General features: G+C 40.4%; 1 protein-coding gene across 5 annotated transcripts in view; it reads right to left on the reverse strand.

Annotated features, from left to right (window-relative positions):
* Positions 1-27,164, reverse strand: part of TET1 (tet methylcytosine dioxygenase 1) — a 132,069-nt gene that overhangs the window by 90,032 nt on the left and 14,873 nt on the right. For 4 of the 5 annotated variants that reach the window (XM_060286268.1, XM_060286267.1, XM_030862416.2 and 1 more), the window contains exon 2: positions 12,047-12,100. The exons of the other annotated variant lie outside the window; for it this stretch is intronic. In XM_060286268.1, the coding sequence (XP_060142251.1) occupies positions 12,047-12,100 (54 nt within the window). The remainder of the gene's footprint in view (positions 1-12,046; positions 12,101-27,164) is intronic. 5 annotated transcript variants of the gene reach the window in all.

A 27,164-nucleotide genomic window follows, 5' to 3' on the forward strand; every position in this document is an offset into this window, starting at 1 on the left:
AGTCCATCATAATTACATCAGACAAGAAACATGGATGGATACTAAAAACCAATGAGAAGTAACAGAATGCTTACACAGTTTTAAAGTATCTCCACAGGAGATATTAACTGCAAGAGGTAAAAGAGTAACTTAGGAGAAACCTGGCAGAGGCCACATTAACCAAGTTTTCAATGTAAAGATCGTAATAATGGAACAAACTGACATCACGTGCCTCCAGATATGATTCACTGGAAAAAAAAAACCCCACTAACTCACTTCTGTGGCATTCCTGTTAAAAATGCATAACGTGAATCTAATCATGAGCAAACGTCAAATAAACCCAAATTAAGAGACATTCTAACTGACCTTACTCTGAAAAATGTCAGACTGGTAAGACTAAAGAGACAGAACAACTGAATGAAATTCATAATCTGAGATTATCTTTTGATATGCTCTACATTATTAAGGACAAATAGTGAATTCTGATCAGTAGATAATAGTATTGTGTCAATGTTAATTTCCTAATTTTGATCATTGTACTATAGTTATGCAAGAAGAGGTCCTTGGGCTTCCCTGGTGGCGCAGTGGTTGAGAATCCGCCTGCCGATGCAGGGGACACGGGTTCGTGCCCCGGTCCGGGAAGATCCCACATGCCGCGGAGCGGCTGGGCCCGTGAGCCATGGCCGCTGAGCCTGTACGTCCGGAGCCTGTGTCCACGTACCACAAAAAAAAAAAAAAAAAAAAAAGAAGAGGTCCTTGCTTGTAGGAAATACACACTTTAGTACTTATGGGTAAAGAGAACTCATGTCTGAAATTACTCTCAAATAATTCAAGGGGAAAAATTTGTATATGAGGAGAGAGAGATAAAGCAAATAAGATAAAATGTTAACATGGGTAAGCTGGTTGAGGGATATATGAGAATACTTGGCACTACTCTTGGAGCTTTTCTGTAGTTTGAAATTATGTCAAAGTATTTTTTTTTAATTTTAATGAGGCTAACAAGAATGAAGCAGGAAGACAAGATGCTTTCTCATTTCGTAGTTGAGCATATTACACTGCTTGACCAATAAATTTGAGTTTTCTGACTCAAAAATCAAAATAGAAAAACACATTATTTATATTGCCTTTTTTTCTGACCATGGGCAGCTCATAAATTAATCTTGATAATTTTTCACTAGAAATTATACTGAGCAAAAGTTAGCCTGTCCCTTATATAACTATGGTATGTCATGATGCATAGTATCTTAGGAAATGTGGCCCAGATAACTCAGTTTTCTGATGGTCCTAACTTGTTGGTTTGGGGGTTTTTTTTGGTTTTTTGGGCTGCGCTGGGTCTTTTTTGTTGCGCGTGGGCTTTCTCTAGTTGCAGGGAGTGGGGGCTACTCTTCGTTGAAGTATGCAGGCTTCTCCTTGCAGTGGCTTCTCTTGTTGCGGAGCACGGGCTGTAGGTGAGCAGACTTCAGTAGTTGTGGAACGGGGGCTCTAGAGCGCAGCCTCAGTAGTTGTGGCACACAGACTTAGTTGGTCCGTGGCATGTGAGACCTTCCTGACCAGGGCTCAAACCCATGTCCCCTGCATTGACAGGTGGATTCTTAACCACTGCGCCACCAGGGAAGCCCTCCTAACTTGTTTTAATGAAGTGATCAAATATCAGAGGCTTTAAGTAAACCCTGGACAGCTGGATTAAACTTCTGATGAGGGGCTTCCCTGGTGGCGCAGTGGTTGAGAGTCCGCCTGCCGATGCAGGGGACACGGGTTCGTGCCCCGGTCCGGGAAGATCCCACATGCCGCGGAGCGGCTGGGCCCGTGAGCCATGGCCGCTGAGCCTGCGCGTCCGGAGCCTGTGCTCCGCAACGGGAGAGGCCACAACGGTGAGAGGCCCGCGTACCGCAAAAAAACAAAACAAAACAAAACAAAAAACTTCTGATGAAATGTTCTAAACTGCAGTTATTTTATCCTGTCCATTAAGTGAGGGCATAAACTAGATTTCATGGGTGTAGAGTGACAAAAATCAACATTTGGAAATAGCTTCTATTTATTTTAATCAGCAAATAACAGTCAGATTTTTATAAGGTTCATCAATACCCTGACTTCAAGCCAATAGTACTGAAAGTGCTTCCCCATGGTTCTATAGATACCCCTACTTCATTTTTTTTCATTTCTTTATTTCAGTGAAACCATAATTAAGGTATCCATTTTCTCTTCCACTCCCTGCTACTACCTGGTATAGATGGGGCAGGTCAATTTAATCTGAGTTTAGCCAACTACATTTATTTTTTCAATCTGCTACTTTCCTCTAATTAAGAATTTAGGATCCAATCCAGGAAGCATTGGACAATCTCTGACAAAGACCCCAACAGCTAAATGTAGATTGGACAACCTACCTGACACCTGAAATTTATTGTAATTTACCCAGATTGCTTGATCTTCAAATCAAAACATTTTATAAAAATGTAATGGAAGAGAAGTAGTGTTCAAAATCACCAATCAAGAAACACACACACACACGGGCTTCCCTGGTGGTGCAATGGTTAAGAATCTGCCTGCCAATGCAGGGGACACAGGTTCAAGCCCTGGTTCGGGAAGATCCCACATACCGTGGAGCAACTAAGCCCGTGCGCCGCAACTACTAAGCCCGCGCTCTAGAGCCCACGTGACACAGCTACTGAAACATGCACGCCTAGAGCCCGAGCTCCGCAACAAGAGAAGCCCGCGCACTGCAATGAAGAGTAGCCCCTGCTCAATGCAACTAAAGAAAGCCCGCGCACAGCAACGAAGACCCAACGTAGCTGAAAATAAATAAATTTATATAAACACACTCAAAATGATAGTAAGACCAAATAAAAGGAGAACAAAGAGACAAGACAACCAAATCCAAGACATGATTTAAGATTAGAGGCTAGGGCTTCCCTGGTGGCACAGTGGTTGACAGTCGGCCTGCCGATGCAGGGGACGCGGGTTTGTGCCCCGGTCCGGGAAGATCCCACATGCCGCGGAGTGTCTGGGCCCGTGAGCCATGGCCGCTGAGCCTGAGCGTCCGGAGCCTGTGCTCCGAAACGGGAGAGGCCACAACTGTGAGAGGCCCGCGTACCGCCAAAAAAAAAAAAAAGATTAGAGGCTAGATCAGGAGGAAACAGCTAAAAAGGATTTGAGTGGGTAGAGGGGGAAACGATGGAAAAGATTTTTTAAATGGACAGTACCTTCTGAATCATTAACTATCCTCAGTGTGATCACTGTACTGCAGTTAAGGAGAGGCACGCTGAAGAATTTATAGGTAAAATGTCACATGATCCAGCAAAAAAATATATATATATATTGATGGACAATGTTTTATTCCTTCAACTTTTCTGTAGGTTTGATTTTTTCAAATAAAATTTACAGAACAATTAATCAAATTAAAATAAACATATTAGCTATATATCCTGATTTCCATAGCAATTCATTATCAACACTATTCAAGGCTGGCCTGATGATTTCAGAAAGTACAGTTTCTCTTATATACCCAGATGTCACTATAATAATTTCTACACTTCAGACCTAACTGACTAAATAAAGTTAGGCCATGAAATGCATTAATTCAATCATTCATTAAACCAACATTTATTGACTTGTAGGCACAAGACATTACATTAAGACTGCAGAACACAAAGTTGAATGCTGCTCTAAGCTTAAGAGATTTACAATCTAGTTTACCGAATAATAAAAGCAACTAAAAATCTAAACACATAAATATTCTATAAAGGATTTTATTTTATGTGTAACAACCATAACAAAAACAATCATGATGATGATAGCTATCGTTTATTGAACATCCACTCTGGTTTAAAGGTAATGAAAATAGGGCTTCTCTGGTGGCTCAGTGGTTAAGAACCCGCCTGCCAATGCAGGGGACACGGGTTCGAGCCCTGGTCTCAAAAGCTGCCACGTGCCACAGAGCAACTAAGCCCATGCGCCACAACTACTGAGCCTGCACTCTAGAGCCCGTGAGCCACAACTATTGAGCCCACATGCCACAACTACTGAAGTCCACATGCCTAGAGACCGTGCTCTGCAACAAGAAAAGCCACCTCAATGAGAAGCCTGTGCACCACAAGGAAGAGTAGCCCCGCTCGCCTCAACTAGAGAAAGCCCGCACGCAGCAACGAAGACCCAACACAGCCATAAACTAATTAATTTATTAATAATAATAAAGAAAAAAGTAATCCAAAAAAAAATGAAAATAGCTCTCAGATAGTTCAATTAAATTTCCCTCAGTCAGGCACTTTCCTTTGGGCACTGCTGATACCACAAAAATACACATGGTTTAAATTTTAAAACTAAAAGTAATCAAAAGCCCTAAATACCTATGATATCAAAATTAAATACTTGGGGACTTCCATAGTGGTCCAGTGGTTAAGACTCCGTACTTCCAATGCAAGGGGCACGGGTTAGATCCCTGGTCAGGAAACTAAGATCCCACATGCCAAGTGGCAAAAGAAAAAATTAAATACTCAGAAAATTTCAGATTTATGTTTTCTATTTTCAGAGAAGTTATGTCTAAAATAATATTAAACTTACTTCAAGAAGTGGAATACACAGTTATTAGATTTTTTCCCCTTTCTAAAGTAGAATAATACACAAGATATTAAGTAAAAACTTTTTTTCTAAGAAAAAGATACTTTCAGATATCTAAGATAAATTTTGTGATAATTTAGTGAGAACTTTCTTATGTGATTCTTATCTGGAAGAAATCATGCTTAAGGTACAGAACTTGCAAACGTCACTATAACTTATATCCTGTTTCAAATATGTTCATCCTAGTCCTTTGCAGCTGAGTTCTATAATTGAAACTAACCATCAGCTGTGAGATTATTTTTCATAGTGATGATGTTCTACTCTTTATTATAGGATTATTGATTCTATAAAATATATACATGTAAATAAAACAGGAAAGAGAGAAATTTAATATATTCAAGGTTTAAAGACTCCTTTCTGATAATTCTTATTAGAAAAAGCAGAAGTGACATTTTTAAAAGGAAAGAAAAGGCTTTTTGTAATACAGGTTTATATTTCTCAAATAAGGCAAGCGAATATATTGCTAAGAAAATACACATTTTCTTAAAGGCTCACTTAATATTTTTAGTAGGATAAATTATACCTTTAGATGTAATAACACCACTAATTGAGAAATTACTATATGTCAAGCTGTCCTAGGCAATGTAACATGTATTAAATAATTCACTTAAGTCTATAACAATCTTATGATCCTATGAGTGTGTATTTCTGTATACTATATTTAAAATTAAGCACACAATATAATGCTTAAAATAAATAATTTAGTTACTTAAAAATAACTAAGTTGCTAAAATAAGTTTACTGTTTAACATCTGGTTCCCTAGAACCATGAAAAGAACCTATGCTTTAATCAAATTCATATATCATTAATTTTAAACATAGATAATAAAACTGTAACATCTCTTCCCTTAAAATTTTTCATGTGCAGAAAGTCCTGTTTTTAGCTCAAAAAATACTAAAACAGTTAGTATTTAAAACTATGAAGCATCAGAACAGGTTAAAGAATGACATTGTAACCTTCATTCTCTTGAATAGGCCACTGTGGTGGATAAATCTTGCCATCACGTCTTTTTTTTACCAAAGGTTTTTAAATGGTGTTTGATTGACTGATTGATTGATTGATTTAGGCTACGTTGGGTCTTCGTTGCTGTGCGTGGGCTTTCTCTAGTTGCAGCAAGCGGGGGCTACTCTTCGTTGCGGTGCATGGGCTTCTTACTGTGGTGGCTTCTCTTGTTGCAGAGCATGGGCTCTAGGCGCCCAGGCTTCAGTAGTTGTGGCACATTGGCTCAGTAGTTGTGACTCATGGGCTCTAGAGCGCAGGCTCAGTAGTTGTGGCACATGGGCTTAGCTGTGCCGCAGCATGTGGCATCTTCCCGACCCAGGGCTCGAACCCGTGTCCCCTGCATTGGCAGGTGGATTCTTAACCACTGCGCCACCAGGGAAGTTCCCTTGCCATCACATCTTTAAAAACATTATTTTTATGACACATTTTGAATATTGAAAGGCATTCCATTATAAAATTAATTATAACTTGAAAATGACTTAAGATACTAGTGAGGTTTTAACAAAAATTTAACAGTTCTTATTTGGCTTTTTTTACCTATCTATTGATTTTTTTTTTTTTTTTTTTTTTGCGGTATGCTGGCCTTTCCCACTGCGGCACACAGGCTCCGGACGCGCAGGCTCAGCGATCATGGCTCACGGGCCCAGCGGCTCCGCAGCATGTGGGATCTTCCCGGACACGGGGCACGAACCCGTGTCCCCTGCATCCGCAGGCGGACTCTCAACCACTGCGCCACCAGGGAAGCCCCAGAGAAGCCCCTGTCTATTGAGATGATATTCTAGCCAATAGATGGAGAGCTATACAACAAGCAAGGCAGACCTCAGAAAACAGTATGAATCTAGCACTATCAAAGCACAAACACATTATCAGATGAGCATAAGGATTCAAGACACAAAGCATATGTTCTTTTCTAAGCTAGGAAAAACTCAACAGACTTTTTTTGTAGCCTGAATGAAATTTTCTTCAAGCCTATTCACCCCACTTGGCTTCTATTCACTGATTCTCTGTTTGGGATCATTCCTAGAAATTACAAAATGGACATGAATTTTGAATCACTGGAAATGTTCGTGTTGCGATGATAAATGAATGATTTGACTGTATGTGAGCTGACTTAGTGAGAACTCAGCCCCGAGTCTGAGTTCTCAGCCTGAACTCAGTCTCATCGTCCCTGGTCAAAATGCTATGTTACAATTTCTGGGTATGCAAAACAGAAGCCCCATGTGTGCCTTTGAGCGTGTGAATAAACACTGATGGATAAGCACTAGTCTCTGATAGTTTTTGCCAGCTTATGACATGAGGAAAATAAGGACCATGTGTTGAATCATAAGGATAAATTATTAAATTTTATATGACCACCCTATATTCTGAGATTATCTTCTTCCAATTTATATGTTTGTGGGGGGTTTTTTGTTGTTGTTATTGTTTTGTTTATAAAGCTGGTATCCCTTTGTGGATGCTCTCACCACTCTGAATCTCCCCTGCCTCGCCCCCCACCCCCAACTGCCCCCATGGTCTGTTATATTCAGAAGTCTGGGATTCTTTGCCTGGGACTATGTAAGACTATCAAGGGACTTCCCTGGCGGTCCAGTGGTTAAGACTCCATGCTTCCACTGCAGGGGGTGCAGTTTTGATCCCTGGTCAGGCAATTAAGATCCGCATGTCGCATAGTGCAGCCAAAAAAAAGACTATCAAATGGCTTTTTTCCCCCCTGAACAACCATCAAGCTCAGTATAGAATGTCACTAAAATTTGTAACGTGTTGCTGCTATAAGTCATGGAATGTTACTTTATAACTAGAGTTAAGAAAAGTTTATCATTTTACCAATGATTTCTTTAACTAACTGAAACAAAGTTGTAGATAAGTGTGCACAGAAAAAAAATCTTTAGTAACCCTGTTACTTTCATTTCTTGTAGCTTAATGAGTTTTTAAGATAAACAGGGTAACTCAATTGTATCTAATTTGGTAGTTTTAAACCCTCACTAGTGTATGTAACAATTTACAAAAGAAGGGAATAGTTCTCAAAGATACCAAGTAAATTTCCCTAGGGGGTGTTTTCCCCTGTCTTGGCAAATTTTTTTTGTTTCTTTGTTTCCTTCAAAGTATATGCCACAATTTGTAATTTATTAATTTGTCTTTAATTTTTTTTGGCCTTTCCTCAGCAACATTTAATCTCCTTGAGGGCTGAAATCACTTTGGTCTTACACACCATTGTAGCCCAGCATTTAGTATGCGCTAAAAAAGTATTTATCGAATGTTAATAATACTGTTGTTCAAGAAACAACACATATTGAGCATTACCTGTGTGCCAGGCCATGAAGGTACTAAATATTTTGAATATCACTGTCATGTAAATCAAGACCACATATGAATGTGATTCATTTATGATTTGATTCTCCTTTTAAAACGTTTCTAAAAGACTTACCACTATAGCTACACGCCAGTGTCTTGTCCTTCTCTCCTAGTGAAATATGTCTTATTTACCCCCATCCCACCCCCTGTCCCCCGCAACAACCACTCATTCTACTTTTATCAGCATCATCAAGGAAGGAAGGAAACAGTGATGAACAGAGCTGGTGGCATAGAAGCTAGCAGGAAGATCACTTAGTTTTCTTTTTTTTTTTCATTTCTAAATCATTTGTAGACAGTGTCCTGGTTTAATATACACTGACATTTCTTTATATTTGTTCACCCAGTTCTTCCAAATAATACTTTGATGATATTTTATAATCAAATAGCTAGAAAATGTTCCTTACCAGATAAGAAATTACAGAATGTACAAATGCAGTTCATTCTCAGGGATACCCACACTTTTTATTTTGACATGATTTTAGATTTTCAGGTAAGTTGCAAAAATAGTATAGAGTTCTTATATAAACTTCACCCAACCCTGTCCAGTGTTACTTTCTTACATAACCATGATTCTGGTACCATTTTTGACCCTACCATATTGCCCCTGTGGTCAGTAGTGATGCTGAATGTATGTTTGGTTTGCCCTTCAGGTCCCCACTCCATCTTCTACACCCTCTTACATGACACAGGAGGCGGAACAAGATATATTTCATCATCAGTAGGCTCTCTTTTTCCTTTTGGCTTCTGATTGGGATCAACCAATGAAAGCAGCAGGAAACTGGATGGCAGAGTATTTATTTCCATACCCACCTCCCCATGACTTTCACTTCAAGAAAGATCCCATTATCAAGGGCCACACAAAAGCCCCTGTCCCTTCAGGCCTAGGAACGGCAATATCTCTCTGCTGTCATTAGTCCCAGGATGCTTTGTCATCCCTAGATTTTTCTGAACCCTGCCCACATCTTTTAAACAATCTCTTTATTAAATTCTCCCCAATACTCCCAACTGACTGTGTAATCTGATTTTCTCTAGGGACAGGGAGTGACAACCTAACTAAAGTGATATTACCTTAAAATTGACTTTCTCCCACCCCAAAACACAAAATAGTGATTATTTACATAAATGTTTCTACCAAGAGGAGCTCCAAACCATGCCACTCACAAGTACAAGTTCATGAATCAAGGCCTGAAATCATCTCATACCTTCACCTTACTCAACAGTCAAGCAAACAATTATAGCACAGCTAACATGCTGCCATCTATGAAGACAGATCAACTCCAGTGATCAACAAGAGCGCCTGAGCAGGAACCTGGTCCTTCAGCCCCAGTGGGGGCAGGAGTTTGTGCTGAGCACCCCCACCCTCACCCCCATGATTTGGTGCCCATTCTGGCCATTAGAGTGCTTTGGACAGAAACCGTCATTTCAGCTCGAGGAAAACGCTCTCTGTAGTCTGGGATTTCAGATCACTATGTATAGTTTTAAACTTCGAATTGTAATAGAATGCATACAGGTTTTTGATATAGATAATAGATTGTTTGATATAGATAATAGATAATAGATTGTTTAAAGATGAGAGGTGTGAGACACACCAGGCAATTTCAGCCCCACAACTGGATTCAGTATTTAGTTAGCAGGTTCAGAGTAGGATGAGACAAGCTTCAATTCTATTCCCAATTTCCTTAGTCAGACTCTTCATTTATCCAACTACCTTCCAATAGATGAAGATGAAAATGAGTCAGGATACCTATATGTAGCAGCCACCCTGACAAAGAGCAAGGGACGCAGGAGATGTGAAGACTTAAGAGGCCAGAGTCAAAGGAAGAAGAGTAGAAGTCTGGCACAATGCCAAAACCAAAGAAAGAATTATGAAAGGAAACCAAGGTGTAACCTGTAGATTCCCGTGACTGATCCCCTGGGTAGCAGCCAGCTGGAATGTTAAGTTCTCACCCATAAAATCCTAAATGGAAAGCTTTACTTTTCCTCCACCCTCCCTCCCAAAAGTTGGATTTAGTTTTCTTAACATCTCCTTCGGGCTATATAATATTCTACACTTGCTCTAACTATATTTTACACATATCAAGCTAAAATCTGAAAGTATTTTAGCATTTCTCCTGTGGAGCAGAGAAACAAAGCTTTCTTTGAAAAGGAACAAAAAAAAATTATGCCCAACAGAAAATTAAAGAAAACATTTAAAAATGCCAACATCAGAAAAAAAAATAATTTTTTTCCTTTTAGAGCATTTTTCTACTGTTGTACAACAACTGATAACTATAGAGGAAGTGAGCAACAGTTTGGTTCTGCTTGCTGTGGCACATGAATTTCAGCCATCCACAGGCACTTATTTCTTTTTAAAAGTCAGGGTCCATTGCCATGATTCAAAAAAGCAATACACAGTATATTTACTTCTGAAATTTATTTCAGGTGACAGGACACCCACAGACTAACAAAATAAACATAGAATTAAATAGTATTCCCAAAGTCCAATTCTACCTTGTAGGAAAGGCAGGTGATGATTTAGCTACCAAGATTAGTCCATGTTAGTTTGTCCATGCAATCTCCATCCCTTTCTTCCATGCTGCTTTCCCACCCCACGCCACCCCCCCCACACACACACAAATTTGAGAGCCATTTATAACAGCAGGACTGAAACTATTTCTCACTTGAAGATTTTAAGACAAAACACCTGAGATGGATACACCCAACACAGGAAGTGTAAAAAGAGATTGAGAAATATACTTAGGGATTTTAATGATATTCTCCTATAATTGGGGGAGGGGAAAGGATTAAAAGGGGGCAGGTGGATCAATATGCAGGAGAAAAACAGAGAAGGGTTTAATTTACCTTGAAAATAACCAGTATTCTATTTGTCCAGGCCCAGTGAGAATTTGTGCCAAGCAATCTCATTCATTTCACAGTGCCTGGCACATTGATGACTGTGTGGTAAATATTAAATAAATACTTGTTGGTTGATGAAAAATATACATGGCAATGCTGTGTACACACAGGAAACAGAAACTTGAAGTGGTCAGACAAATTAGAAAGCAATGTAAGGTTTGGTTCTGCATGTCAATAGCATTTTCAAGGTACACAACTGGGGAAACAAATGAGATTTTAAAATGTGCTATAGCCATAGTTCAAACATGTTGTTCCTCTATGAGTGCCAAAACTTTATTTGCAGAAGAAAAGCTAAGATTAAGGTAAGATATTTTCAATTATATATACACAATATAATTTTAAAGACCAGTCGTTTTATTGTTTAATATGTCTTCTTGAATTAAAAAGCTTGACTGCTCAGGATAGTTACATTCATAATAGCAATATACCACTTGAAACCTTTAACACATAAGCACCTATTTGCTAAAGCTAGTCTTGAACTTTTAGTAATGTCATATGCTTTTAAATTAACCATTTTAAATACTATACAAAGCTCATAACACAGACTGCTAGCTTATCACTGAATTAGGTAACTACTAAATACTCATTAGGCAAACTACTGAAAATAAAGAAAGCATACACAATCCTACAGCTCCATGAATGCCCAAATTAAAGATGATATAATGAGAATTTGGGATTAAGCAATTGTAATTTGGCTGTAAAACCTCAATGGCTTACACATTTTAAGCTGAACTAGAACCTCTAAGCACCTTTTCCTTTGGAAAAATCACACATTTTAAAATAGTCTCTAATGGAAGGTCCATTAAAATCACAATGGATCATAGCTGTCAACTTTAAATAGTGTCTTTCTCCTTAAGAGCTGAAGTTTACACACTGGTGCAACACCACAAATGCAGATGCTACAAATGGAGCTACAAAAAAAAGCCACAAATTTTATTCACAACACTTGCATATAAAGTTTTCTGTCTGCAGACTCGTGTGGAGTTGAAAATAAAGGATGCTAATATGCATATTATGCAACGTATCAAAAAAAAAAGAGAGAGAGAGAAAGAGAGAGAAAACATTTTAGTTGAGTGAAAATTCATTTATCTACTGAAAATCTGGGAGAATTTACATCTACTGTACTCCAAATTTACCCCTAAGTGACAGAAAAATACTATATGAAATGGAAAAATATTAAATATGAGTTAATCAATAGCTGATTACCTTTAAAACTTTGGGCTTCTTTTCCCTCTGGGGCCTCTTGTTTTCCTTTATAACCTAAAAAAAATCAAATTGCAAAATGAGCCTCCATATAAGAGAAAAAAAATTAGCTCCCACCTCCCCCCCCAAAAAATTTTTGGCTATTCTCTATAAAACTACTTATACCATCTAAAATCATCAACATGTTTGCTAGACAGAACCTAAAGAGCTTATGTAAAATGTACACTTCAAAAGTCACTGAAAAAAAGCCTTGCATAAAGATGAAGTAGGGAAATACCCTTTTTTCCCCTTAAAGTCTGTCTTAATTAGCCTCTGCATTCTTCACAGCGAAGCCCACGAGGTAGCCATCTTGCTTGCTTCTGCAGAGGAAGCCTCTACAGTTGAACAGTTCTGCAAACTGCTTTTTGGTATTATTATCATGGTGTTTAAAGGCAGCCCTGGCCTGCCAGCACTGTAGACGTGCTGGGCATGCCTTTTGCAAAAACAGCCCCACAAAGAGTGCAGCCAATGGCAATGCAGAGCTTAGCAACTCCAAAGTGATCTTCTCTGCCTAGCCTTCCTAGACAAAGGATCTCCTGTGCGGCTCCGCTCTCACCACAGGACACAGGCAGCCACAAGCTGCGACATGGAGTTCGCTGCAGAGGATCTGGTCGCGCCGAAATCACAGGAGGCTTCAGCAAAAACAATGCACACAAATCCCCCAGGTCTCCACCATCGGATCGATGGCGGATTCTCCCTGATTAGTAACCTCTTGGCGGCTCCGAGGGCAGGTCTGCGCGGGGGGAGGGGTGCGCGGTCCTATCTTTAACGTACAGGAGATATAACTGAGCTGATGGGGGCATTTGGGCTTGCTGAAACTCTGGAAGGTATTGTGCATTTTTACTTTATAAGGCAAGGCTAAATATTGGCGATATTTAAGGCAGGGAGGTTATGTGAGGACAGTGTAGGCTCAGCTGTTGGGCTGCGTGTCTCATTCCTCGGGAACCACACCTCTCTGCAGCAGGCGCTTTGCCCAGAAACACAGCAATTTGATTTCTGTCAATAAATGTCCAATGATAAAGGCGGATTAAAAAATAATAATAAAGCCACTTAAAAGGGAAAGGACAGGATGAGGGCAAGGAGAGGTGGAGGAGTTTTCAAAATGCACTTGCCACTCTGAGTGGCTGGAGGTTTCAAAAAGATTTCTCTCTCTTGCTCTGGACATTTCTGATGACCTTCATTTCCCAAAGAAATCCATCCCTTCCAGAAGGCGGATTCATAACTTTGGGACAGAAGAAGCACCTCTGGCTCCTCTGCCTCCCAGGATCATCAACTGTCACTGAGCATCTCTCCGCAGAGCTGCCAAGCAAGTCCCCACGTGGAGCCTGTCTGTGCACGGGCTGATGGACAGACACAGCCACTTACTTCCCAGGGATTGGGAGCCGAGCCAGAGGTGGAACAAGCAACCAGCCACACTCAACACACCTGAACTGCCCCCATGCCCAGTGGGTGGTAAGCACTGGGAGAGCTGGGCACCACAGTTAGAACTTGCCAGACCCTGGGAATGACAGAGCCAGAGGAGTTTAGCCCCTCCCTTCAGCTTCCTGGACATGGAACAGGGGCAGTAGACGAAGAACCAGGACAGCTGTTTGAGCTGGCAGGTCTCAAGGTCACTGCCAAAATGCAGTGCAGAGGCCAGTCACAGTCCCATCACAGCCACCTTGACAGCTGCACAGATCTTGGGAAGACAGCCTCAGCTCCATCTTCACAGGGCCAAAGTTTCAGCAGCACATTTGGGGGATTGGCAGGAGGGCCTCACTGGCTGCTCAGCCAAAGATTGGTTTTCCACTTGCAGTTGGATTCAGAACAGATTCCCACAACCAGAAATCGGGAACAGAGAGAGGGCCGGAAAGCCTGTATTTCATCACCCTTGATTCCTAGCCTTTCAGTCTGCCACAAAAGCACGCTTTTCTTGTTGGAATGGGAAGTCCAACATGCATTGTTTCCCCACTTTAAACTACCTCTCCCTCAACCACCCACTTTCAAAATTTTTAACAAATGTAAGCAGCAAGCAAAACCAGTGGATTTTGACCTAACCACGTCCACCACGGCAACTTTAAGCACACCGAGCCCACGCTAAGAAGCTCTCTGTGGGGAATGAAGCAACCGTGAAATGAATGGGTAGGAAAACAGGACCAAATACAAGATTTGAAAATGAGTGCTAAACCTTTTAACCCTACATTTCTTTCTCTTTGGAGATTTGTGTGTGTGTGGTAAAACATACATAACATAAAATTTTCCATTTTAACCATTTTAAAGTGTACAATTCAGTAGCATTAAGTATATCCACAATATTGTGCAAGTATCACCACTTTACATTTCCAGAACTTTTTCATCATTCCAAACAGAAACTCTGTACTCATTAAACAGTAACTTCCCGCTCCCGTGCGAACTTCTGTTCTACTTTCCGAGTCTATAAATTTGCCTGCTCTCGGTACCTCATATAAGTAGTATCACACAATGTTTGTTCTTTTACGTCTGGCTTATTTCACTTAGCATAATGTTTTCAAGGTTCATCCATGTTGTAAGATGTATTAAGAATTTCATTCTTTTTTAAGGCTGAATAACAACATTTTGTTACCCATTCTTCTGTTGATACACTTTTGGGTCATTTCTCCCTTTTGACTATTGTGAATAATACTGCTATGAACATGGGTATACAGGTATCTATTTGAGTCCCTGCATTCAATTCATTTGAGTATATACCTGGGAGTAGAATTGCTGGGTCATATGACAACTGTTTAATTTTTTGAGGAACCACCAAACCATTTTCTGCAGCCAAACTATTTTTTACCATTTTACATTCCCATCAGCAATGCACACAAGGGTAGCCCTATATTTCTTAAAGTGTCTTCCATTTCAATTACAGGTTATGCCTCTCCCCTTGAATAGCCGAATAACATTTTTAAAAAGCATCAACATTTTCCCAGGTTGATTGCTCACAATTTAGTAAAATGGCCATGATATATTAAGATATAATTATAGGGGACTTCCCTGGCCGTTAAGCGGTTAAGACTCCGTGCTTCCAGTGCAGAGGATGCGGGTTCGATCCCTGGTTGGGGAACTATGATCCCATGTGCCGTGTGGCGAAAAAATAAAAAAGATATAATTATATATTTTAAATCATTTTATTACCTGTGTGATCCATATGTTTCCCTCAATAAAATAAAATCAGATTCAGAGTCTTAGGTCTACTGAATATCCACACTGGTGAGAGGTCCATTTTTTAAAGCCCCATGGACAGGCGTTTTCACTGTATGGGATACTCATGAAACCACACAACATCGCACTTGGCAACCTAAGCAAACATCGAAGGTCTATGTTTAGTGTTCTGTAAAATGAGTTAATAATAAAGCCAAAGCTCATCCCAGCTAAATGGGGGTTAATGGAAGTGACCAGAACTAACATTAACTCCAAATATCCAACTGATACTACACCATGAAGATTTATACTTGTTTGAACACAGAGTAGATTGGTAACATCAATTAGTTGTGACCATCTGTTCTAAATCCTATACCTAGCGATTTGTCCATCTCAGCTCAAGGCTTAGGTGAAATGAACTTTGATGGAGAAAATAATCAGAAATTACTAGCAGAGAAAGTGGAGGTCGAGAGCCATTCCCATTATCCTATTTTTTTTTTGCAGTATGCGGGCCTCTCACTGATGTGGCCTCTCCCTTTGCGGAGCACAGGCTCCGGACGCGCAGGCCTAGCGGCCATGGCTCACGGGCCTATCCGCTCCGCGGCATGTGGGATCTTCCCAGACCGGGGCACGAACACATGTCCCCTGCATCGGCAGGCAGACTCTCAACCACTGCGCCACCAGGGAAGCCCTCCATTATCTTATTATTTAGGGCAAAATGCATACAACTAGATCCAGTTGAATGAATGACAAGTTGAGAAACTAAGACACATTGCATTGTAGTCCAACCTATTCAGAACTTATTTTTGTCATTTAAATCTATTTGTTTTTCCCTACAAGGAACCATTATTAAGTTGCATGAGTTACTTAATTTTGTAATAACTCAAGTGTATTAGGTTTTTTCAAATATTACAAAATGAGATCTATCTCTTTTCTCTTAAAAGTCACATGATTACAGAGCTAAAAAAAGAACATCAGAGAAAATTTAGGTCATAGATAAACTGAGGCCCAAAGAGGTAAAATTACTTAACTCAGATTACACAGCAAGTTAAAACCTGAACTTGAGCCTGAATCTAACCATTTACATTGCTCTCTCTATAATTCCTCTTCATTACTCAACAATAGGATTGGCAAATATCCCAAAATAACCTTAAAAGAACCATCTTCACACGCAAAAAAAGGGACTTCCTTGGCGGTCCAGTGGTTAAGACTCCACGCTTCTACTGCAGGGGGCACGGGTTCAGTCCCTGGTCAGGAACTAGGATCCCACGTGCTGTGTGATGCAGCCAAAAACAAAACAAAAACAAAAAACACTTCAGAACCACACCCTTAGTTATAAAAATATTGAATCACTATGTTGTACACTTGAAACTAATATAATCCTGTAAATCAACAATACTTCCAAAAAAAACCCCTCACATGCATCGTTTTTAGGCTACAACAGCAGCTCAAGAAGATTAGTAATTTTTTCCTAATATGTGTTTATTTATTTATTTGGCTGCACCGGGTCCTACTTGCGGCACGTGGGCGTTGCGGCATGCGGGATCTTTAGTTGCGGCATGTGGGATCTAGTTCCCTGACCAGGGATGGAACCCGGGCCTGGAGCGAGGAATCTTAGCCACTGGACCACCAGGGAAGTCCAAAGATTAGTTTTCTTTTTTTTTTTTGCGGTACACGGGCCTCTCACTGCCGTGGCCTCTCCCGTTGTGGAGCACAGGCTCCGGACGCGCAGGCCCAGCAGCCATGGCTCACGGGCCCAGCCGCTCCGCGGCACGTGGCATCTTCCCGGACTGGGGCACAAACCCGCGTCTCCTGCATCGGCAGGCAGACTCTCAACCACTGCGCCACCAGGGAAGCCCCAGTATTTTTTAAATTAATTAATTAATATATATTTTTGGCTGTGTTGGGTCTTTGTTGCTTCGTGTGGGCTTTCTCTAGTTGCAGCGAGCGGGGGCTACTCTTTGTTGCGGTGTGCAGGCTTCTCATTGCGGTGGCTTCTCTTGTTGCAGAGCACAGGCTCTAGGCACACAGGCTTCAGTAGTTGTGGCTCGCGGGCTCTAGAGCGCTGGCTCAGTAGTTGTGGCACACGGGTTTAGTTGCTCCGTGACATGTGGGATCTTGCTGGACCAGGGCTTGAACCCGTGCCCCCTTAATTGGCAGGCAGATTCCCAACCACTGTGCCACCAGGGAAGCCCTAGGTGTATTTTTTAAAAGATAATATTGTGTGCCCTCAGAGATAAATTTATGAATAATTTCAAAATCCTACTTCTCTTTCTAAACATAAGCAGTTCTGCACCCACAAGAAACTAGACATACAGATACTGCCTAGGAGGAGTCTTCTTCTAAATTAATCTCGAGTTATTTACTATTCCTCAAAATTGATACCTGCGCAGCACAAAATCCTTCCAATATAAGCCACACTCTCGCCTCCCATGAAATCCTTCTATATGTCTCCTCTTATTTACTGTTGGAGACATAGCTTTTGCTGTGATACTTGGTTCAGATATTCCAAGTACCACCTTTTGTAAACTTCCAATCAATAAGAATCACAAAAAAAAAGGCAGTTCATACTTTAACAGTTCTAATGGAGATCTTGAAGTGAGTTTAATTTTATGTCGTGTGAGACATAGGAACCCGAAAGGCTAACGCTGGAGATCTTCTCAGTTTTTAATCGTGAGTGATTTGAGTCGATCCCCTGGCACAGCCTTTCCCTGGCTTCCCTCCCCCACTTCCTTCCCTGAGGCTTATCTGCAGTAATGCTTTTTCCCTCTAAGGGGCCTGGTCTACCAAGTATCCAACTCCATTCTCTCTAGCAGTCCTGCTTACTGCTGGTAAAAATAACTGCTCTTCAATAGCAAGAACTAAGGAACAAGTAAGCAAGCAGTGATCTTCAGCAGCTGCCAAGTGAGAACAGTTGACAATGAGGTGAACCATAGATAATGCCAGATACTAAACGGGGCTAAAATATCCCCTCTCCCCAATTTCTTTTCAACAATTCGTAGTACTAACTTGAAACTGACAAGCCTACTACCTCTATTACAGTCTAGATCCATAATTTGCACAGCGAAATCCAATAACAGCATCTATGGCTTTTTGTCAAAAACAAATCACAAAGGATGCTGCAATTTAGAAAATATTTCCCCTTTTGTGAATGATATATTGAATGCTTCTTATTATTCCTAGTCTGTCCTGTGTATTTTATAATTAATGTTATTCTTTTTTTTTTTAAAGGAAGTTCTGTACCTTCGGGCTCCTTCTCTATGTTATTCATGCAAGAGAGCTGACTCTAGAGAGCATTGTACCCTCAGTTTTTTGTGTTTTATTTATTATTTATTTTTTATTTTTGGCTGCATTGGGTCTTCGTTGCTGCACGCAGGCTTTCTCTCATTGCGGCGAGTGGGGGCTACTCTTCGTTGTGGTGCGCGGGCGTCTCATTGTGGTGGCTTCTCTTGCTGCAGAGCATGGGCTCTAGGCGCGCGGGCTTCAGTAGTTGTGGCGCGCGGGCTCAGTAGTTGTGGCTCCCAGGCTCTAGAGCGCAGGCTCAGTCACTGTGGTACACAGGCTTAGTTGCTCCGCGGCATGTGGGATCTTCCCGGACCAGGGCTCAAACCCGTGTCCCCTGCAATGGCAGGCAGATTCTTAACCACTGCGCCACCGGGGAAGTCCAATACCCTCAGTTTTTGATCTAATAGCAAAATCCTAAAACTGTCTTGTTTCACTGAGAAGCTCAAAGCATTTACACACATAAACTTCTTTCAGAGAAAGTTAGACCTAGGTGTCTCCTAAGTTTAGCAAAATTAAGCCAATTTGTTAATTCATGTTTTGACAATGAAATACCCCCATTTAATAACCAAAAACTTAAAACAATAGTGTTGTTTTAAAACAAGTGTTGGGCACTTTCAATATGCAGACATGGTGCTGGGCTCCCCGCTCCCCACTGGACCGTACCATCTCAGGAGAGACAGAAACAGATAATTATTATGAAGTAGTATAGAAAAGGGATGAGCCCAGAAATCTATGCAAGTCCAGAGAAGGCTTCCCAGAGGAACTGACATTTATTTCCACTGTAAGTAGGAGTTGGTTAAACATAGAGGGACAGAAGAAAAGTATGTGCCCCAGATGGAGGTAACAACATATACAAGGACACTGGGAGCACTGTGGCTATTGACAGTAACACTATGGGGAGAAATGCATATAAATAGATAGCTACAACATGGGCATTAATGCGGGTCATTGAGAATGCATATGAAGAGATGTAATCAGCCTTAATTCTCTACCATTCTGGTTTGAAATGTTTCTGTTCCATCCTTCAACTTTCCATAATTGGTCCTTTCAAAAGACAACGATACCCCTGTTAAGTTGTTCAACACAAACAGCTACCTTTTCAAGAGAACTAAGGAGAGGTGACTGGTTTATCCTAGGTCTGAAACCTTTGTATCTTAGCTAGAAAAAACTCTCATGTAACTAAGTCTCCTAATCAGAGTAAAGCAATATTTTGAGAATAAGTGTATGTAGGTTTTTGTTGAGATGAGATCAGTTACTCAGGAAGGGTTAACCTCTTTAGTTTTTGAACTAATTTACTCGAGTTCCACACAATCTATGGAGAAGCAAGATTTGCCTGCCAAGAAATGTTACTCTTTCAGCTGGGTAACTCTGGTTGTACTGGAGAGATGCTTCTGATGTTTGGAGAAAGGGATGCCCTTCTTTTTTGTTCATTCCAGAAATAGAACAAAGAACACCAGCTATATTCGAGGCACTGCCTAACACCTGTGGAATCTCTGACAATGAATAACTTTTCCATTGAGCTTAACTCAGGTAGAGAGAAAAAAGAAAAAACTTGACATGAAGCCCACAATATTTATAATTATAGAATGCCTAAAATTAATTTTTTCTAAAGTCTGTTTAACTTTCTTGATATCCAAATACTTATTCAGTGGGTACATTAGCTCTTGTTTAAACTAAAATAAATAAACAGTCCTTGATATTCTTACTAGAGACCTTTTTTTTTTTTTTTTTTTTTGGGCCGCAGAGCATGTGGGATCTTAGTTCCCCAACCAGGGGTTGACCAGGCATGGGACCTGTGCCACCTGCAGCGGAAGCATAGAGTCTTAACCACTGGACCTCCAGGGAAGTCCTAGAGACATTTCTTCTAACTTGAGATTGCCATTTCATTGTCTGAGGGGATCATTTTGAGCTTTTGCAATGTAAAGCCCTTTAGGAATAACTTGTGGGATCAAGAGGAGATATATTTGTTGTAGCAAGAAAACAAAAAAGTTATTTTCCCCACAGTCCACCTTAGAAATCAACAAGTATGGAGCTCAAGGTTATATCCGTGTTAACTGTGCAGATTTAAATGAAAAACTTGCCTATCTTTATCAGGAATGTTTTAGCCTAAACGATTATAATGGCGTTTCCATAGATACTCTTAATGACTAGTTAAGAAAATGCAATTTTCCCCCAAATCTGTTTGATTTACCTGAGTTCCAAACACTTATTCAAAGTGTACATTAGCTTTTGCTGTTTAAAATAAAATAAATGGTTCTTAATGTTTTTACTAGATATTTATAAACTGTGAATTGATATTTTCCTTGCTCATAACAACAGTTCTTTCATGCACATCATTTGAGAATAAGTCAAACTGCATTCACTGATGCTGTGATTGTGTCCAACTTTATGAATATATACCATATTCTTATAAGGCTACTTTTGCTAATCATCATCATAAATGAAGCATTAGTGGGTTTGGGGAGGGGGTGGTGGGGATGAAGGACCACTATACCTAACAATTCTCTTAATCGTAACTATGTATGTGATCAAAGAAAATTAATTTAGATTTTTTTAAAAGAAAGTAGTATTTCCTCATGGCTTGTCCACCTTAAGATGTTACATCAAACAATATCAAAATATGATCTTATACAAGATCAGTATGTCCTTGGTGGGATCCAAATCCCAATGATGCTTATTAACTATGGGACCCGGAGTAAGTTAACCCCCCATAGACTCAGTGAGGGACAAAGCTGACTTTAGGGTTAAATGCTGTAATGGCTATGAAAAAAGCTTCTGGTATGGCAGCTGACTTGCAGGTGGTTCCACTACAGCAACGGAGAATGATGGCTGTCACATGAACATGTACAAATAAACAAGGTATTAAGCAATTAAAACTCATTTAAGGGCTTCCCTGGTGGCACAGTGGTTGAGAGTCCACCTGCCGATGCAGGGGACACGGGTTCGGGCCCCGGTCCGGGAAGATCCCACATGCCGCGGAGCGGCTGGGCCCGTGAGCCATGGCTGCTGAGCCTGCGCGTCCGGAGCCTGTGCTCCGCAACGGGAGAGGCCACAACAGTGAGAGGCCCGCGTACCGCAAAAAAATAATAATAATTAAAAAAAAAAGATTCTTTTTTCTTTTAATTTTTATTGAAGTATAGTTGACTTACAATGTTGTGTTAGTTTCTTTCTTTTTTTTTTTTTTGGCTGTGCCGTGTGGCATGCAAGATCTTAGTTCACCCACCAGGGATCGACCCTGTGCCCCCTGCATTGGGAGCATGGAGTCTTAACCACTGGACCTCCAGGGAAGTCCCTAGGGAGCTTTTTTTTGGTGTGTTAGTTTCTGGTGTACAGCAAAATGATTCAGTTGCATATATATATGCACATATATATATTCTTTTTCAGATTCTTTCCCATCATGGGTTATTACAAGATACTGAATATAGTTTCCTGTGCTATACAGTGCTATATAGTTTCCTGTGCTATATAGTTTCCTTGTTAAAATGAACCTAGTATAAGATTCTTATACAACATCTCTTTCAAAGTTTCAAAAGTCTAAAAGATAGCAGCAATCGCCTTAGCAGGGCTATCCTTAACCAGTCCACATTTTGGTCCCACTTCTCTCTATCCTCCAGGTTCTTCATATTTGGCTTCTTTCCCTTGCTCAGAAACATGGTGGTTAATTTTATTTATTTATTTATTATTTTGGCCATGCCACACCGCTTGTGGGATTTTAGTTCCCTGACCAGGGATCGAACGCTGGCCCTCGGTAGCTGAAGTGTTGAGTCCCAACTAATGGACCTCCAGGAAATTCCCGGGAACATGGTGCTTTAAATGAGCACTTACCATCGAAGCCAAGGGCTCTAATCCAAGATCAACTGTGTAGTCTTAGACAAGTTACTTGTCCCGTCTAAGCCTCAGTGTCTTACTTTATACATTGGGGGAAGAATGTATGTTTCATAGGATTATTACAAGGATTACATGAGATAATGAGCATGTCAGTGCTTAATACAGTACCAGGCACTTAGTGAGTACTCAGTATATAATAGTTGTTATTAACCCCTTCAGATATCAATGTTTACTACATACCAGTTCCACATCTATGACTAGTATCATTTAATTCAACCAACATTTGTTTGGTGGCTACCAAATGACAGGCACTACACAATGTTTGTGTCCCCCCAAAATTCATTTTTGAAATCCTAAAGCCCAATATAATATTAGAAGATGGGGCCTTTGGGAGATGCTTAAGTCATGAGGGTAGAACCCTCATGAATGAGATTAGTGCCTTCTAAAAGAAGCTCCAGAGAGTTCCCTAGCCTCTTCCACCATGTGAGGACACAGTGAGAAGGCACAAACCATGAACCAGGAAGTGGGCCTTCACCAGAATTCAACCATGCTGGTGCCTTCTCCAGAACCATGAGCAATAAATTTCTGTTGTTTATAAGCCACCCCGTCTGCAGTATTTTGTTATAGCAGCCCAAACGAACTAAGACAGACTTGAATAGACACTTCTCCAAAAAAAATATACAAATGGTCAATAAAGACATGATAAGATGCTTGATATCATTAATCATTAGAGAAATGCAAATCAAAACCATCCTGGAATACCACTTCATACCGACTAGGAAGGCAATAATCAGAAAATCAGATAATAAGTTTTTTTGGTTTGTTTTTTTTTTTTGCGGTACGCAGGCCTCTCACTGTTGTGGCCTCTCCTGTTGCGGAGCACAGGCTCCGGACGCGCAGGCTCAGTGGCCATGGCTCACAGGCCTAGCCACTCCGCGGCATGTGGGATCTTCCCGGAGCGGAGCGCGAACCTGTGTCCCCTAGCATCGGCAGGCGGACTCTCAACCACTGCGCCACCAGGGAAGCCCCAGATAATAAGTTTTGATGAGGATTGTTGAATCTAAAATGGTACAGCTACTTTGGAAAACAGTCTGGCAATTCCTTAAAGTTAAACAAAGAGTTACCATATGACCCAGCAGTTCCAATCCTAGGGATATACCCGTAATAACTGAAAACACATGTCCACAAAAAAAACCTGTACACAAATGTTCGTAAATGCATTATTCATAGTAGCCAAAAAGTAGAAGCAACTCAGAAGTCCATCAACTGATGAATGTTTATACAAAATGTGGTTTATTCATGCAATGAAATATTATTCAGCCATAAAAGGGAACGAAGTACTGATAAATGCTATGACATGGATGACACTTGAAAACATTATGCTAAAGTAAAAGAAGCCAGATACAAAAGACCAAATATTGTACGGTTCCATTTACATGAAATGCCCAGAATAGGCAAATCCATAAAGACAAAAAGCAAATCAGTGGTTACCAGGAGCTGAGGGAGAGAAGGATGGGGAGTCACTGCTTAATTATACTGGGTTTCTTTTTTGGGGTGATGAACGTGTTCTAGAATTAGATTGTGGTAAAGGTTGCACAACTTTGTAAATATACTAAAGACCGGGAATTCCTTGGCGGTCCAGTGGTTAGGACTCCGTGCTTCCACTGCAGGGGGCACTGGTTCGATGCCTGTTTGGGGAACTAAGATCCTGCAAGCTCTGCAGGCAAAACAAACAAACAAACAAACTATATATATATATATATATATATATATATATATATATATATATATATATATAAAACCACTATTGCACTATTGTATACTTTCAAAAGAGTGAATTTTATGATACATGAATTAGATCTCAGTTTTTTTTTTTTCTCTCCCCCCCCAGATCTCAGTTTTTTAAAAAGAAGAAATTGTTTGATTCTCCTTTATCATAATGGAAAGAGTGCCTCTACTACTTGCTAGCCAGGGGAAATTAATACATTTTTTAATGTGGGTTTCCATTTCCTGGTCTGCTAAATGAGAGTCCTAATACTTACACTTCATGGGTCACTGTCAGGATCAAATATGGTAACATTAAGCCTTCTAGCACAGTGTCTGGCCCATAGTAGACTCTCAATAAATGTTCATTTTTTCCCTTTTTCCTTTCCTTTGCCAGTTTCCTGCACTGCAAGTCAAAGAAGTTTAAATTTTGTTAAAATCTTATGTACTTAATTATCAATGAAGACAAAGTTCCCTGGTTACTGACTTTTTTAAAAGAAATAAGTTAAACACTACTTTGTTTTGTTTTCCTTGTTTTATTGATTTTTGTTTGTTTTGACATCTCATAGTGTACCAGAAATGTCCCTAGAAAATGGAAGTAGGTGAATAAAGAAGGTAATTTAATTTTATGTTGCCTAGTAGACAAATCTCCCTGCAATTCTGTGTTAATTCCTAAACAAGTTACTTACTCCTGCAAGTGTGGAGGAAACTAATACACACACACACACACACACACACACACACACACACACACACACACTTTTCTCTCTAAATCTAAACTGGATCAGCTCCCTCCAAAAAAGTCCATGGCTTGGATCAACTGTGGGCTTCCACTGTCTTGTCCTCCCACTTCCTCCTGTCTTGATCCTACTTTTGCCCTTTAACAGAAAACTCACCACAAAATGGTGTTCCATATGAAATATGATACGAAAATGAGCTATGTAGTGTAAATATCTAGAATATGGCAGAAACACCAAAACCCTCTCATTATACAAGGACAAGAAAATAACTGTGGCATCGTCTCGCCGGAAACCACAGCTATAATTCTGCATCACATGGGAACAGTGAAACCAATTCATTCATAACCCTAATGCTCTTGCAGGAAAAATGCATTTGCAGATCCTGTGAAATGGTGTGTACTGGCTAATTCTGAGGACTTTAGTTACTTTCCTCTAAGTAACGTGAGTCAGGTAGCAAGAGGGAAATGGGTGAAAGTAATGAAATGAATAGGCAAATCTCTTCAAGGATAAAACAATAACCACCACATTAAGCACCTACTACGTAGCAAGGACTCTACCAGACCCTTTGTAGACATCACTTCTGCTCCTCAGGCATCCCTGCTTCAGGGGTCTATCACAATGTTACAAATAGATCCATTCTCACACTGATGACCACATGGGGGGAATAAAGGATCTTAATATAGCTTAACCAGAGTAACAGTTGTCAATTTCACTCCTTCAAAGTCTTAAAAGATTGGTGTGACCCCCTTACTTGTTTTTACTTTGGGGAGTAGGAGACATGATTTATATTTCTGTGAAATCTAATGAAAGCTAAAGACCATCTCTCCAGAAAAATGCATATAAAACAATATGTTAAAAAACAAAAAACATGGGGCTTCCCTGGTGGCGCGGTGGTTGAGAGTCTGCCTGCCGATGCAGGGGACACGGGTTCGTGCCCCCCGGTCCGCGAGCATCCCACATGCCGCGGAGTGGCTACGCCCATGAGCCATGGCCGCTGAGCCTGCATGTCCGGAACATGTGCTCCACAACGGGAGAGGCCACAACAGTGAGAGGCCCGCGTAACGCAAAAAAAACCCAAAAAATAAAAAAAACCCAATATGTTACATATAATTTTGAGGAGATGGGATCACAGAGCACTGAAGCCCATCCAGATTAAAAACCTCTGATGTAGAAGTTCTAACTTTATGATTTTTGAAAGATCATATGAAAGACAAGTGTTGGGATCATTTAAATCAGGATCAAATTAGTCTTAGGAACTCTTGCCTAGCAACTAAAAACCATGTAGAAAATTTAGTGGGACTTAAGCACTAATATAATAATAATAACTTTAAAATTCTGGGTTTTTCCATGGTAGCTAAAAATACACCAAGTACCTAATCTGATCTGGCTAGTGTCCAGTCATTTAGCTACGCTAATGAGATATGCTTAAATGCTGGCTCAACCCCCATCTTTGAGAGGGCATGAAGATGTGTTTACCAGAAAGAAGGTAAAAGAAATTTTAGTTTCTCTTTTTGAGAGAAGGAAATGGACCTGACTTTCCAAAACCTACCTGTACTACAAACTTCAGGTTTCCAAAAGTGGTAAAGATTTAGAAACCATTAGGCAATAATAAATCATTAACAAAATACTAAATTTTTTGGTTATGCTAATACTTCTAGCTTGAAATTCAGGACTAGTAGATTCCAGTGTCAAGAACATAATTTGAGGGGACTTCGCTGGTGGTCCAGTGGCAAAGAATCCTCCTTGCAATGCAGGGGATGCAGGTTGGATACCTGGTCAGGGAACTAAGATCCCACATATCGTGAAGCAACTAAGCCCGCGTGCCACAACTACTGAGCTCCTGTGCCTCAACTAGAGCTGGCCTGCCACAAACTACAGGGCCCACGCACTCTGGAGCCTGTGTGCCACAACTAGAGAGAGAAAACCCGCACGCCACAACTAGAGAGAAGCCCACACACCACAACAGAGAGCCCACGCTGCAACAAAAGATCCCGCATGCCACACTACGACCCAATGCAGCCAAAAAAAAAAAGAACATAATTTGAAATGGGACCCAAAATAATTCATCCAGTCATGAAAAGTAATTTAGTAGGTTAGGTTCGTTTACCCAAAGGAATATTATACACATACTTTTTAAATCTTTACAAATTTTTACTTGCAAGGGAAATGTTGATGATATACTGAGAAAAAAAGAAGAAATTTTACCTCATTCAACTTTAAAGATGTTATTTATTTTTTTCTGTGTGTGTGTATACACGGTTAGTTTTATCGTAACAAAGCAATTTGTATACTTTTTTTTTTTTTGGCCGCGTTGGGTCTTCGTT

The sequence above is a fragment of the Globicephala melas genome, chromosome 16 (assembly GCF_963455315.2).
Source record: "Globicephala melas chromosome 16, mGloMel1.2, whole genome shotgun sequence".
NCBI classification, from domain to species: Eukaryota; Metazoa; Chordata; class Mammalia; order Artiodactyla; family Delphinidae; genus Globicephala; species Globicephala melas.